At 35.3% G+C, this 16,552-nt stretch overlaps 1 protein-coding gene across 1 annotated transcript in view; it reads left to right on the top strand.

The window, feature by feature from the left end:
* Positions 1–8,618, top strand: part of CCDC172 (coiled-coil domain containing 172) — a 52,841-nt gene extending 44,223 nt beyond the window's left edge. The window contains exons 8-9 of the mRNA XM_012448090.2: positions 5,837–5,924; positions 7,914–8,618. Of these exons, the coding sequence (XP_012303513.1) occupies positions 5,837–5,924; positions 7,914–7,949 (124 nt within the window). The 3' untranslated portion in view covers positions 7,950–8,618. The remainder of the gene's footprint in view (positions 1–5,836; positions 5,925–7,913) is intronic.
* The last annotated feature ends 7,934 nt before the right edge of the window (positions 8,619–16,552 follow it).

Here is a 16,552-nt window from a genome sequence, read left to right as displayed (position 1 = left end):
CACTGTTTTCCTTATATCTTTATACTTTAGATCAATTTATGTAGTTTTTGGATTATCTGCTTTCTCAAAGTGGTTTTGCTTTTTGTCCATAATACAGTTTTTAATAAACTTCATCAGCAAAACAAAACAGAAACTTTCTTCATTTCAGCTATGGTTAGTGGATGAGAAATAGACAACTTTGTATGGGCTGTAACATTTAAAGACAAGAAGGAATCAAGAAATGGAAATGAAAAGCGCTGGAAAGACAAAAAGAACATCATTAAATTAAAAAACACCACAACCCTCTCCACCTAAGATAAAGAGAGCCATTGATTTAAACAAACTCCTTCCAGCCTACAGAAGCCAGCGCTCTCAACTCAGGCCTCAGACCTTTTCTCAGTGTTTCCCCACATGGGGAAGGACTCGCTTTCTGAGGGCCATTTAATCTGCATTTCATTGCCCTTAAGCCTCCTTTTTCCTTTCTTCTCTCTTCCATTGAATTGTTACTTAACTCTTTCTGCATTGGTGTAGGCTTCAGAGCTGAATTTAGAAGTTTATTTCCCTACTTACAAGTAATTTCAAGTTTTGTGAAATCCTCTATTTCCTTCTTAGTTTGTATATATAACTAATAGATGTTTCTTTTTTATTTTTTATTTTTTTATTATTTTTTTTAATTGCATTTTAGGTTTTGGGGTACATGTGAAGAACATGCAAGATTGTTGCATAGGTACACACATGGCAGTGTGATTTGCTGCCTTCCTTCCCATCACCTATAATAGATGGTTTTATTTGGTTTTTGTATTGAGAGGTTTTTTTTTTTAACATTATTTTTCCTTTTGGAAACTTAAACATTTTTAACTAAAAATTTTTAAATTAAAAAATTTTAATTGTCATTTTATAGGAAAGTTGACTTCTGTCATTGCCTTTTTAAAAACTTACATGCAGTAAATTTACCTTTTAGTATACAGTGAACTGGCAAAGTATTCAGTTATGTCACCACCACTGCAATCAAGATACAGAATACTTTGGTGACCCTAGAATGAACCTTCCTGCCTATTTATACTCAGTGCCTGCGTTTCACTCACAGCCCTGATCTGTTTTCTTAGTTTTGCTTTTTCCAATATGTCATACAAATGGAATAATATTATATGTATCCTCTTTTGTCTGGCTTTTTAGATTTAGCATAATGTATTAGGGATTATATTGTTTCATATGTCAGAAATAATGGTGGAGAATTCTACAAAAATAATGAAATACTTTAGAGCACAGATACAAGAAGCTCAGAGAGCCCCAAGCAGCATTAAAGAGAAAAAGCAAACATCTATGCATATCATATTTGAACCTTTGAAAAACAAAGATAAAGAGCAAATCATGAAGGAAGGCAGAGAAAGAAAAGACACATTATATATAATAAAGAGAATAATTATAGAAGACTTCTCATCAGAAATCATGCAAACCAAAAGACAAAGGAATGATATCCTAAAGAGTGAAAGTAAAAGCTGCCAGCTCAGAATTGTCAGTGAAAATCTCTTTCACAAATGGAGGCAAATACAGATATTTTTAGACAAACTCAAGTTGATTGAATTTCTTGCCAACAGACTACACTACAAAAAAGGGCTGTATATGTTTTTCAGAAAGAAGGACTATATCAGATGGAAACTTGGAGCTATGCAAAGAAATAGTAAAATTTCAGAAATGGTTCAAATGGGCTGGGCATAGTGGCTCACACCTGTAATCCCAGTACTTTGAGAGGCTGAAGTGGGCAGATAGCTTGAGTCCAGGAGTTCAAGCCCCAGAGTTTGAGACCACCCTGGGCAACATAGAGAGACCCCCATCTCTACTTAAAAATATACAAATAAATGAAAGATAATGAAGATAAATATAAAATTTAAATTACACTTTTAATTGCTGAACAGGTGAGTAAAGCAAAAAAGTAGGAATATATTCTAGGTTTACAGCATATGTGAAAAGAAAAATGTATGATGATGACCGAACGAAAAATGGGAGGGAGAAACTGGAAATAAATTGTTTAAAGTTTCTTATCCTGTAAGTGTAGCAAGTGTTATTTTATTTTTTTTAAGACAGAGTCTATCTTTGTCACCCAGACTGGAGTGCAGTGGCTCTCGATCTCAGCTCACTGCAACCTCTGCCTCCGGGATTCAAGCTATTCTCATGCCTCCGCCACTCAAGTAGCTTGGATTACGGGCATGTGCTAATTTCTGTATTTTTAGGAGAGATGGGTTTTCGCCATGCTAGCCAGGCCAGTCTTGAACTCCTTTTTTCAAGTAATCTGCCTGCCTTGGCATCCTAAAGTTCTGGGATTACAGGCATGAGCCACCGCGGCCTGACCAAGTGTAGCAGTGTTATATTATTTGAGAGTACACAGTAATAAATTGAAGATGTGTACTAATCCAAATGCAGGTATTACAACTTTAAAAAATACAGTAGTCCCCCCTTATTTGCAGTTTTTTTCTGCAGTTTCAGTTACCCACATTCACCCATGTTTCCAAAATATAAAATGAAAAATTTCATAAATAATTCTCAATTGCACATCATTCTGAGTAGCGTGATGAACTCCTGTGCAGTTCTACTCCATTCTTCCCTGGACATAAATCATCGCTTTGTCCAGCGTATCTGCACTGTATATGCTACCTGTCTGCTTCTTATTCATAGCCATCTGGATTATCATATCAACTGTTGTGCTATCACAGTCTTTGTGGTAACCCTTATTGTATTTAGTGATGGGCCCAAAGCACCAAAGTAGTGATGCTCGCAATTCAAATATGCCAAAAAGAAGGTGTCAAGTGCTTCCTGTAAGTGAAAAGATAAAAGTTTTTGACTTAATAAGGGAAGGAAAAAATTGTATGCTGAGGTTGCTAAGTTCTATAGTGCATTAAGATATCTTGAGAGAGAGAGAGAGAAAGAGACCACATCCATATAACTTTTATTACAGTATATTATAATTTTTCTATTTTATTATTAGGTATTGTTGATAATCTCTTTCTGTGCCTAATTTATCAATTAAACTTTATCATAGGTATATATGTAGAGGAGAAATCATAGCATATACAGGGATTAGTACTGTCTACAGGTTCAGGTGTCCACTGAGGGCATTAGAGCATGTATCCCCCTTGGATAAAGGGGGACTACAGTAAGTATAAATAATAAGTCAATAGAAGAGATAAAATGCAATTGAAGAAGATGGTTCAAAAGCAGGTAGAGAGGGAAAGAAGAGAGCAAAGCACAGATAGAACAAATAGAGAATTATTAGAAAAATCTTATATTTTAAATCTAGCCATGTGAATAACTATATTAAATGAAAATGATCTAAATATACCAAGTAAAAGACATATTATTATATTAGATAAACGAGTAAGACACAACTATATGGTTTCCACAAGAAACTCACTTTAAATATAAAGACATAGATAGGTTACAAACAGAATGGAAAGCAATATCCTATGCTAGTGATCTGGAGGTTCCAGTTTCTTCATATCCTTGTCAACACCTGGTATTGCCTATCTTTAATTTTAGTTACTCTAGTGAATGTTTAATGGTGTTTCCTTATGCTTTTCTTTGTATTTCCCTGATCGTGAATGAAATTTAATACCATTTCTTATTTTTGTTAGCCATTGGACATCTTATTTTGTTAATAATTCGTTGTTTTGTGAATAACCTGGGTGTAATCTATTGCTTCTTATCTCTGCTTTTACTTTATAATGGCTTTCCTTGTTGGATGCTTCACAAATTTTTGCTGCAAACACATTGTTCTCAATCTCTGAGAGTCCTGTGGGTCTAAATTTGTTAACGTTTCCTTTAGAGATTTTCTTTTGCATTTGCTGGTATCCAGGAAATGCCACTGATTTTACAACTCCTTCAGCTTCCCCTCGAGGGCCAGGGCTCAGCAAAAGTTCAAATCGATCTATTCTTCTCACCTTGTTGCTGGCCCAGGAGTTGCTCAAGTTTGGGAGAGCAGTGTTGTTCCTCATATCTCCCCTCAGGGCAGCTTTAGCCTCCTAGCTGCCTCATTCCAGGCTCTGGCTTTCTACCTCTTCAGCCACAGCTCCTAGCTTTTGTTTATGTTTTTCTTTTCAGAGAAAAAAAAAGTTAGTCATAATGCCAGAAATGGAAAACTTATTTTTTACTATTTTCCACATTAAATACAGGCATCAAATAATTTTTTAAAAAATTCCTCAAAGTCCATGCTGATTTGGCAGTAAATTTCCAGATTACATTTATAATCATCAAGCTTGTATGATATTAGTATAATTGTTGGCTCTTTGTTTAAGACTTACTGTTTCTGTTGCCTCTCTGAGCTTGCTTTGAAGGGACCCAAATATACCACCCTGAAATTATGCCACATTGACCTAAGGATTATCTCGGCAATTGAGACTCAATAGATTCAGGAAAAGTTCTCTACCCTTTTAGGCTTTATCTGCTTAAAGGTAAGGCAAGATAGGGGTGCCACTCTAATACCAGGGAAAGAGGAGGTACTGTTATCGTTGAAGACAGAGCCAAAACCAAGATGAGTATGGATAAATTGATTTTAACAAAAGTAGCCCTTCCATTACTATATGCACATATTTCCATATATTCTAGTTCCTTAAAATCTGATAAAAAGGAAAAACCAAAAATACAAAAAAAAATTCAGTATAAACATTTAATTGGATTTTTCTAGAATCATTTCAAAGTTAATTTCTTAGAGTATAATTCAGAGGAGACTGTCTTATGCTGGTTCAGGGCCCCTTTGATTGGTTGCTGTGAATCGCCTATTTTTTGGGAAACTGGCCCATTTTCAAGATAGATCACATAGGACCTAACTCCAGAAACTCCATTTTGGTTTGATTGTTTCAAACGACAGTCTCTCATAAACTTTAACAACTCCAAATCCCCTTTCTTTCATTAAGAGGATAATAAACCTGAATCTAACCTTTTAAGTTCTAACCAACCTATTTTTTTTGTGATTCCCAATGCATGTTAATAAAATTTATGTGCTTTTTCACGTTAAAAAAATTCAAAATATTCGAACGATTAAAGACTTAATGGGGAAAAGAAACTTAATTGGGAAAAAGAAAGATGTTGCTTTCTCATTCCCAAATTAAAATATATTTTAATTATACACATATATTATAAAGTTATAGTTTAATTTTAGATTGAAAAGAAATCTCAAAGGTCATTTTTTTTTTCTATACTTAAAAATTTTCAGGTGAGGTTCAGAGAAGCTAAATGTTTTAACTAAGCTCATTCAGTTTGCTAGTGGCCAGGACTAAAACAGAAATGTTAAGACATAGTACTATATTTTTTTTCCACCAGCTGATGTTCCTCTTTTAGTTATGATAAGATTACTAAATGTCAGCTGGGTGCGGTGGCTCACGCCTGTAATCCCAGCACTTTGGGAGCTCGAGGTGGGTGAATCATCTGAGGTCAGGGGTTCAAGACCAGCCTAGCCAACAGGGCAAAACCCCATCTCTACTAAAAATACAAAAATTAGCTGGGTGTGATGCCAGGTGCCTGTAATCCTGGCTACTCAGGAGGCTGAGGCAGGAGAATTGCTTGAACCCATGAGGCAGAGGTCACAGTGAGCCAAGTTCACACCACTATACTCCTGCGTGGGTGGCAGAGCAAGACTCTGTCTCAAAAAACAAAACAAACAAAAGTATTAAATGTCTATTAGTCAGTCTACCTTAATTTCTTTATGAAGATTTTTACTGCAAAATTAGAGAGAATTAAAATATCCAAATTCTTTAGTTTTAACTTGAAATTCTGGCTATAGAAGCTACAAACTTGTCCCTCTCTGTGCAGCAATAAAATTATAGTTTATTATTGAACTAATAGGTGAAATTTTCTTTTCAAATAGACTTAAGAAAGAATTAGAACTTTATAAAGAAGATGACATGGAAAGTGTTTATGAAGCTCTTCAAACAGAAATTGAATTTTTGGAATTGGTGAGTTATTGTTGATTGTTTAACTTTTGTTCAGCATTATTTTACCTACTGGCAAGAATGGTTTTACTGGTGTACAAATCACTGAACTAGTGTTTCATCCCTCTGCAAAAAACAAAAAAGCAATAATGAAGATAACTAAGATCAGGCTATACATCTGTGAAGTGTTTTGAGTTCCTGGAGAGTTAGGTATATTTTTTAATATAATTTGTTATATGAAGCAAATTATATTCAAAGAGAATATGTATGATTTCAAACTAAGTTAAAAAAACTTTAGATCTAACCTCATAACATTTCCTTCACTGAAACTGTTATTAGAGGATTAATGCACTGAAGGAAATTTAACTATCATAATGCCTTAAAAGCTTTTCATTTTTGATAGGCATAAATTATACTTTTAATATATTTGATCCTAAAACTTTCTTATTGCATATTTGTATGATCTCAGAAACCTTGAATTTAATTATTGGAAGTGTATTTTCAGATTATGTGGGAGCACTTTAAATTGCTTTAACCTCTTACTTTGATTGTTTATAAAATGAACACAGTATTGTCATACTCTATTTTAGTGAGATGTGAATAGCTTTATCTTAAAATATAGTTTTAATTTGATATATTGCATATTGTTACATGTTTATTTTATGTAAACATTTTCTTGTTCAAAAATGTTTCAATAAGTTATGTTTGTATATATATATATATATATATATATATATATATATATATATATATATAAAATACTTTAAGTTCTGTGGTACATGTGCAGAATGTGCAGGTTTGTTACATAGTTATACATGTGTCATGGTGGTTTGCTGCATCCATCACCCCATCATCTACATTAGATATTTCTTCTAATGCTATCCCTCCCCTAGTCCCCCATCCCCCAATAGGCCTCAGTGTGTGATGTTGCCCTCCCTATGTCCATGTCTTCTCATTGTTCAGCTTTCACTTATGAGTGAGAACATGAAGCGTTTGGTTTTCTGTTCTTCTGTTAGTTTGCTGAGAATGATGGTTTCCAGCTTTATCCATGTCCCAGCAAGGGATGTGAACTCATCCTTTTTTATGGCTGCATAGTATTCTGTGGTGTATATGTGCCACATTTTCTTTACCCAGTCTATCATTGATGGGCATTTGGATTGGTTCCAAGTCTTTGCTATTGTGAACAGTGCCACAGTAAACATATGTGTACATGTGTCTATATAATGGAATGACTTATAATCCTTTGGATATATAGCCAGTAATGGGATTCCTGGGTCAAATGGTATTTCTAGTTCTAGGTCCTTGAGAAGTCGCCACACTGTGTTCCACAATGGTTGAACTAATTTACACTCCAACCAGCAGTGTAAAAGTGTTCCTATTTCTCCACATCCTCTTCAGCATCTGTTCTCCTAATTTTTTTAATGATCTCAATTCCACCTGGCATGAGATGGTCTCTCACTGTGGTATTGATTTACATTTCTCTAATGACCAGTGATGATGAGCTTTTTTTCGTATGTTTGTTGGCTGCATAAATGTCTTCTTTTGAGAAGTGTCTGTTCATATCTTTTGCCCACTTTTTGATGGGGTCGTTTGTTTTTTTTCTAGTAAATTTGTTTAAGTTCTTTGTAGATTCTGGATATTAGTCCTTTGTCAGATGGGTAGATTGCAGTAATTTTCTTCCATTCTGTAGGTTGCCTTTTCACTCTGATGGTAGTTTCTTTTGCTGTACAGAAGCTCTTAAGTTTAATTAGATCCCATTTGTTTATTTTGGATTTTGGTGCCATTGCTTTTGGTGTTTTAGTCATGAAGTCTTTGCTCATGCCTATGTCCTGAATGGTATTGCCTAGGTTTTCTTCTAGGGTTTTTATGAATTTATATTTTTATAAAAACTTTCAAAAACATAATTGAGAAATGCCCAGAATTACTGTCATGTTGAATTTAGATATAATTTATGTAATTCTTTTATTAAGAATTTAGTTTTCCTCATGAGTAATTATTATGTTTTCTTTTCAGACATTGGCACAGAAAGATCTTCAGGAAAGCAAATAACTTACAGAGAATTGATCAGCCATCTGAGATTTGATCAGAGCATCTTAGAATCAAATCTTTGTGATAGATATATGAATGGTACCCATTACAACAGATTCTTGTGGAGAATATGGGGGTTAAAATATTCAAAGGGTTAATATCTAGAAATGGTGTGTTAGCCCTTTAAGATAATTTTTTGTCTTGTTACTCAAACTTTGAGAGTTCCTCTGTGGTTTGACTTTGTTTCTAAAGGAAGGAAAAGGAGAAGTAGATACCATGCTCCCAGGCTTCTTATATCTCTCTGAAACTCAAGCTGACCTATCCTTTCTAATGTATATGGTATGGTTTGGATCTGTGTCCCACCCAAATATCATATTGAATTGTGATCCCCACTGTTGGAGGTGGGCCCTGATAGGCAGTGATTGGATCATGGGGGTGAATTTCTCATGAATAACTTAGCACCATTCTTCTTGGTACTGTCCTCGCTGAGTGAGTTCTTCTAAGATCTAGTATTAGTGTATAGCCCTTTCCCACTTTGCTCCTGCTCCCACCATATGAGATTTCTCACTCCACTTTGTCTTCTGCCATGATTAGAAACTTTCTGAGGCCTCCGTAGAAGCAGAAGTCGCTATGCTTCCTGTACAGCCTGCAGAACCATGGGACAATTAAACCTGTTTTCTTTATAAATTACCCAGTCTCAGGTGTTTCTTCATAGCAATGCAAGAATGGACTGATACACTATACTTTTCATTTTTTGTTGTAGCTTACCTAAGGTCCGGTGAAACACACATAGGAAAAAACATTCGGTTTATTGCCCAGTTGTGTTGGTGCCACTTTCACTAACAAAGGTGTGTGCTTTCACTTTAATTATTCTCTAATCATAAAATGTCTGTTGACAGAGTTTCTCTGAGGACCTTCATCTGTAAAAGTTTTCTTACTTTTCCCTGTGTGTCTATAATGTCTGGAGCACCTGAAGCCATTTTCTGGTTAATGCCAGTGTTGGTTATAGTGAAATAAATTGTCCATGAGGATATGAATCCCAGTGGATTATGAGATACATAATCTCCTTACAGACATCAAGATTCATTTTCTCTGGTGGCCTGAAACACTGCAACTGAAAACAGTGTAGTTAGGGTAGGATCATACTTGGTATTGCTACCAAATTTCCAACATTACTTGTCTTTCTCCTGTTACCATTTCTGACTAGACAAAGTCTATTGTCTAAAAGTATATTGACTGATATAAGAATCATACGACTCCTTTCATATGACTCCTGAAGTCATGTGAAAAAGATACTTGCACACTCATGTTTATAGCAGCACAGTTCGCCATTGCAAAAATGTGAAACCACCCCAAATGCCCATCAATCAATGAGTGGATAAATACATTGTGGAATATATATTCGATGGAATACTCAGCCTAAAAAGGAATGAATTAATTGCATTCACAATGACCTGGATGAGACTGGAGACGATTATTCTAAATGAAGTAACTCAGAAATGAAAAACCAAGCATTGTACATTCTCACTCATGAGTGGGAGCTAATCTATGAGAATGCAAAGGCATAAGAGTGACACAGTGGACTTTGGGAACTCAGGGGGAAAGGAGGGAAGAGGGGAAGGGTTAAGATACTACAAATTGGGTGTAGTGTATACTGCTCAGGTGATGGGTGTACCAAAATCTCACAAATTACCACTAAAGAATTTACTCGTATCCAAATATCACCTGTTCCCCCATATACCTATGGAAATAAAAAAATTAAAATAAAATAAAAATAAAAGTGTATTGAAGCAATTCAACAAGATCCTAGATTGGAGTAGATTAGGAAAAGGAAGAAAACTTATTGGGGATATATTTCAAAATACTGAAGGCTAATGTTAGAACCATGTTTTCTTTTGTGGTTTTAATTGAATTCATTTAATATCAAATATGAAATATTTATGAAATCCTTTTATCTATTAATGTTAAGGCAGAGTACTTGGGTTTACCTAAATCTCAGAGCAGGGCCTACGCAAGCCTTATTTCAAAGCAATTCTTATTTAGACATAACTTTTTTTGTATATATTAATACCCTTATTTTTCAGAAATTAGCAAAGTTGAAACACTCTCCTTCAGGATACATAGCAATTGCCATGTGTTTAAATAATTTGCAATTTTCAAAAGTAATTTCTATTTTTATTTTTTAAATATCTAAATTAGGAAGAAACAAATTAATGGTGGCAGAGAATTGCAGTCTATCTTATATGCAAATGCAGAGTGGGAAATGGTTATTGGGATTTGTCATGACTTCAGTTCTGTCTTATTTTAGTATATTTGTCTACCCACATTCTAAGTCTTGTGAATCTGTATTGTTATATATATTTAATATGCAGAGTTTACACATAAAGCCTTTTTCACTTACCAGTAATTTTTGCTCATTATTGGTTTTGTAGCTGAAATATTAATGTGAACTACAGATCGACTACCTATTTGAATTACTAACACAACAGCATATATGCAGAATAAACTGCTACCAATACAACTGTACTTTCACATGTGTGTCATATAAAATATCTAGATTAAATATTCAATAATAGAATCAGTATTCAGATGAATTGAATTTGAGAATAAAACTGAAGGTTCAGTATTTTCATTATTTTAAAATGCTTAAAATGCATCATTTAAGATTTAAACTCATTTTCATATAATCAAATAATTATTTTAGCACTGCATGGTAGAGTAATAGAAAGCAGTATCCATGTAATACCAATCAAAATAACTGAACAATTAGAATCGATGTAATTAAAAGAACAAGTTCTCTGAAACAAAGGAAATACAGCAATCAATAGAAATCACAGTGTATGAAACTAAACTGCACATCAAGATAAAAGATTAGCAGTAGATTAAGTCTGTTTTTAGGGTTCTTTTTTAAAGAATTAGTAAGTCATAAAACTCGTAAGTAGGAAAATTAACTGAATTTATCTGGATAAAAATATGTCTCAGACTGAAATCAATTACCCTGGAAGTAAGACTTTGGCTACACAGAAGACAATTTTTAAACAAATGTCCATCATTAAGTAAATTCATTAAATTTTCCATATACTTGGTTGTGATAAAAATGCGAACTAACCCAAAGTAACACTGATACTGCTCTGAGGTTTGTGGCTTGCCACCATAGTTATATAATGTAACACAAGTTCTTTGAGAAGCAACTTTCTAACTCTCAGTTCTTCACTGAGGACAATATTAAAATGTATAGATAGTTTGCTGCGAAATTTTGTGCTGATTAATGGTGCTATTACTCTCAGGGAAAAACAGTGACAAAAATCATAGGATGTGGAGCATGACCACTGGCCTAGAAATTCCTTTCTTCCTTCCCTGGCCTAATTATTGAAATGGGAGGAAAAGTAAAGAAAAACTTTTAAGGTATCTACAATTAGAATGATTTCTATTCTATCACTGTTTTGGCAATAGCAGTGGTTTCTTTTGTAAAAGAAACAAAAAAAAATTGCCTGCCTGCCTTTTTTTTTTCTTGGAATTTGACAAACCATGATGAGATTCTAAGGTAAGGTATAGGTCATTGTATTATAATGAATTGGAATCTAGAAATGTCTTAAAACAGAGTCAATTGGGATTAGTTATTTTTTGTAGAATGGAGATTATGCTGCGAAAAATCCACTGAGTCCATTACCAGAAGGGCAAGCAGTAATTTAGCTGGGTAGCTGCAGATGGACAGACAGCATGCACTGGACAGCCCCTGTTCAAAGCTCCTGTGGAGGACAAAGTCCCTTTCTATTTTATAGCAATCAATCATACATAACTGTGTCACACTATCATGAATAAATCATTTATTTGCAGCCCAGGAAACAGTAGCAGTTCAGTGACATGATTAGAAATAAATATGAGACTATTTTAATTCCGGGTGTATCAGGGTAAGGTGTTCTGTGATTCAAGTATTTATAGGATAAAATTTGAAATTTAAAAGCTGTTTAATGTACTAAAAAGTATTTTAACATTTGAAGCTGATCTATTTTAGGTGAACTTTTATATTTCTTTTTTGACTCCTCTTTTCTCCTTTGTCATCCGGAAAAACTTTAGTAAAGAAAATGTTTGCCTCTCAGAATCTAGTTCAGAACATTTTCTGTCAAGGGAATTTTTTTTCAAGATGTGAACTAAAAATAAAAAATATTTTTTGTCATTAGCCTGAAGCAGGGATTACGTTTTGGGGTTTTGTGGCCCTTTTATCTTAAGACAGTAGATTTTTTTTAATGTAAGAATGAAAAGGATGAAGTTATCTTTGAAAATATTTGAGGTTGGAATGTATAGTCCGTTGTATTTGTGCTTTCTAAACATATTTTCAAGTTAAGTTTTTTCTTGGTTTGCTAATAGTCAAATCATCATAGCAGTAAAGAAGCTTTGTTATTTTACTGACACTTGGCAAAAGACTAATATCAAGGCAGCATTGACTGCCACACGAGAGAAATAAAGTAATAACTTCCTCTGCTTTAAAAGGGAGAATCAGGATCTTACCTGTTTGTGGATAATTATATGTAAGGTCACATTTATTAAACATGAGGAAAAAATTTTGCAGGGCAATGCTTATTGTAGAATATATATTTTGATTGGAGAAAAAAAAAAGCCATGACTGATGGTAAGGTGCTCTCCCAGCTGCTGCTATGAAAGGTATCAAGAGCAAAGCTGTCAGAATTGAATGCTGATTTAAACAACTGCTTTTGATACAGAGTGAATTTGTTTTTAAAAGGCCTCTATGAAATAAACAGCACCAGAATTCAGATGTCTGGGAAAATAAAGATAGGTGAATATGTGAAATTAATAACAATGTGTGATATAAGTAGCTCTTCCAAACAAGGCCCATTGAATGGGAGAAAATGATTTTATTTTTTTCTTACAACCATAACTACACTACTTGAATAATTCTAAGTTAATTATTTTCATGCTTATAATAAATTGTCATTCTAATTAGTTGGTAAATAAAATCTTGTTAAAATAAAATCCTCTTAATCTGCATTTAATAGATGCAAATACAATTACTAATGATATTTCTGGATATGGTTTGTGATTACTGAGAGAAAGTATTTACAAATTTAAGCCGCCATTAAGTGGTGTGGTTGTTGAAACAACTTTTGTAGACTTTGGACAAAGAAGCTCCTGAGTGGGAATGGGTGACATGAGGGTAGTGATAGGATCAGCATAATGTCAACTCTACAATCTGGAGCCAATGAAAATTTATAAAATTCAAGATTATATTTATAAAACTCTTTTTATTCAATAAAATCAAAACTCTTTATCAGGATTCTAGTTGTAGACCAATCAGCTATCCACCTTTTCAGGGGGAACTGAGGTTTTGATTGATGATCTGATTTGCGTGAGGTCGCAGAGAGCAGAGGGCCTCTTTATTTACAGTTTAATTGCTTGGGTTTCAGTTCTAACATGGCTTAAATATATATTGCTTTTGAAAACTTACTTACAATAAAATATTACACAACAGGTAAATACTAGACGATAAGAAAAATTTAAGAATTATTTAAATCACCCTTTGGTACCAGAAAACATTGATTAATCAGAATCAGCAAATATGAATCTTTAATTAACTAGGAATATCTTTCTACACTCCTTGAGAAGAAAGAGACAAATTAGAATAAAAACATACTCAAATCAAGTATTATTGAAAATTCACCTCTGACTATCTCCTGAAAGTAACACCTATTCATCCTGCTTTATTACACTTTCTACAGGTGTAGTTTTTTTCAGCACTACCCTGTGGTTATTGATATTTAAAGTGATAACCTGAGGGATGGCACCTTTTTACAATATCAAATCATAAAGGTTATATTCATTCTTCAGTACTTACTGAGGCAGGAATGTGACTAATAGAAAACATTCAGAAAGATCAACATGTAAAAGAATCTCTGATTAACCTGAAATTAGCACACTTGCTCATTTCCTTTCTCCTTGTATTCTTCCTTCTATCTATTCATTTATCCATCTCTCCATCCGTTCTAGCCCTTGGAACTCATGCCATACCAGCTCTCCTCCTTGTAGACTCCTCTCCAGCCACACAGATCTTTCTGCCCCCCACATAAGCCCAACTTGCTCTGGTTTTAGGATCATTTAATGAGCTATGTTCCCTCTGCCTGGGTTGCTCCACCCCCTGATCTCTGTATGGCTGTCAGCTTCTGTCATTCAGATAGGAAGTGAAATGTCACCTCCTCAGAGAAGCCTTCCTTTAAACAATCAGTCTGAAGTAGTCACGCAGTCACACTATCACATATTCTATTTATAAATTCTCTTCATACTTATAATTTCTGACATTTTTCTTGTTTTTCTTTTCTACTTATCACCACTAAAGCAGAAGTTCCATCAAAGCAGGGTGTTCCTGATTTTGCACATCACTTATCCCTCAGTGCCTGGAACAGTGTCTGGTATATAGGAAGTGTCCAATGAATGTGTTGAAACATGGTTTGGATTAACTTGTTCATTTAACCTATATTTATTACATAATGATTTAAGTCTTTATTATTGATTCTCTAAAGAAACTGGATTCATTTATTGTTTATCTTTCTTGGTTGAATTACCCTGTCTTATTTCTTACTCTTTCTGAATATGTTTACTTAGCTCAAAAATGGTAGTTATGTTTGCTAATTAGAACCTATGTATGTTGAATAACCAATAAAAACATTGGAAATAAACCAGAAGTAAGTAATGATCCCACATCCCAAAGTTTGTAGGTCTCTCAGTGGTCACTTACAGCTTTCTATTATCAAGCTGTTGATTGGCAGATAATGGTTATAAATGCTTACTTTCCACCACCTGCTAGAATAGGAAGTGAAAATTCTAAGTTACTTGCAAGTTATGAATGTGCATTAGAGTACCTTAAAAGCATTATCTCTCCATGGTAATAGAAAATTTTGAAATGTGTTTGCTTCTGTGATTTATTCAGTCTTTGTGGTCTGAAATACAAAGTATAAGCAATCCTGTTTTTAATTCAGCATCATATTTAGAAAAATATATGAGGGCCATCTGCTGGATTTCTCTGGTACCACATCGAAGAGAATGACAAATTCTTATAAAAGTGTCTGCCTGCCTGCCTGCCTGCCTCCCTCCCTCCCTCCCTCCCTTCTTTCCTTCCTTCCTTCTTCCTCCCCCCTCCCTCCCTCCTGCTCTCTCTCCCTTCTTTCTTCCTTCCTTCCTCCCTATCACATGCAACCTAGAGAAATAGTCTAAGGAATCTAAAAATGAAATTTTGTGATATTACAGTAGTTTCCTATTTTAATAACCTTAAAGGAGCCAAATTGGTTTAATCAGTACCTTTCCTTTATTTTTGAATAAAAAGTGTAATAATAGACTTTCAGTTTGTTTTTAAGTATTAGTCTTCAGTTTTCAAAGATTCATTCCTGAGTTATTGGTCCATCAAATGAAATGAAGTCACTCTGCTTAGGATCTTTAATAAGTGACTTGCCAATCAGCTTTATCACAAGATATTTGTTTCCTTTAAAACTTTATTTAAGGCAGGAAAATTGCTGGAACCGGGGAGATGGAAATTACAGTGAGCCGAGATTGTGCCACTGCACTCCAGCCTGGGTGACCGAGCAAGACTTCGTCTCAAAAAAAAAAAACTTTAAGAAATAGGCATTCCCAGCAGGGTACGGTGGCTCACGCCTATAATCCCAGCACTTTGGGAGGCTGAGGCAGGCAGATCCATGAGGTCAGGAGATCAAGATCATCCTGGCCAACACGGTGAAACCCTGTCTCTACTAAAAATGCAAAAATTAGCCAAGTGTGGTTATGCACCCCTGTAGCCCCAGCTACTAGGGAGGCTGAGGAAGGAGAATCATTTGAACCCAGGAGGTAGAGATTGCAGTGAGCTGAGATCACACCAATGCACTCCAGCCTGGCAACAGAGCAAGACTCCGTCTTAAAAAGAGAAAAAGAAGAGGGTGGATCCAAGATGGCTAAATAGGAACAGCTCTGGAGTGCAGTTCCCAGTGAGAACAATGCAGAGGGTGAGTGATCACTGCATTTCCAAATGAGTTATTACTGCCTACAGGCCAGGAGATTCCCAGGCTGAAAAGCACCACAAGTTTCCAGCAACAGATCTCTGCACAAAAAGTCACACAAATCTGGGTGGTTTGAACTGGCACCTGGAATGCCTGGGAGACAGAGCTGTCCATTCAACTGAAAAAAAGGGGGCTGAAACAGGAAGCCAGGTGATCTGGCTAGGCGTGTTCCACCCCCACAAAGACCAGCAATCTGAAACGCTCTGGACTGAGAGTTTCACAGCAAGTGCAACTGGACCCAGGATGGTCCAGCTCTGTGAGAGGATGGGTGTCTGCCATTATTGAGGCAGTCCACCACTACCGAGGCAGTCTGCATTACCAAGGCAGTCTGCCATTACCACAGCAGTCCACCATTACTGAGGCAGTCTGCCATTACAGAAGCATTCCGCCATTACTGAAGCAGACCACCATTACTGAGGCAGCTCTACTATACCTCTATAAACAAAAGCACAAGGAAGTTCACACAGCACCTGAGCAGAGCCCATGGCAGCTCAGCATCGCCTCTGCTGGCAGACTGTGACTAGGCTAAGTTCACACAGCAGCTGGGCAGAGTCCACAGCAGCTCAG

The sequence above is a fragment of the Aotus nancymaae genome, unplaced genomic scaffold, assembly GCF_030222135.1.
Source record: "Aotus nancymaae isolate 86718 unplaced genomic scaffold, 86718_ANA_hifiasm-v0.15.2.pri h1tg000010l, whole genome shotgun sequence".
In the NCBI taxonomy this organism is placed as follows: domain Eukaryota; kingdom Metazoa; phylum Chordata; class Mammalia; order Primates; family Aotidae; genus Aotus; species Aotus nancymaae.
The sequence above is the reverse complement of the archived record's forward strand: the minus strand, read 5'-3'. Positions and strand labels throughout refer to the sequence as shown.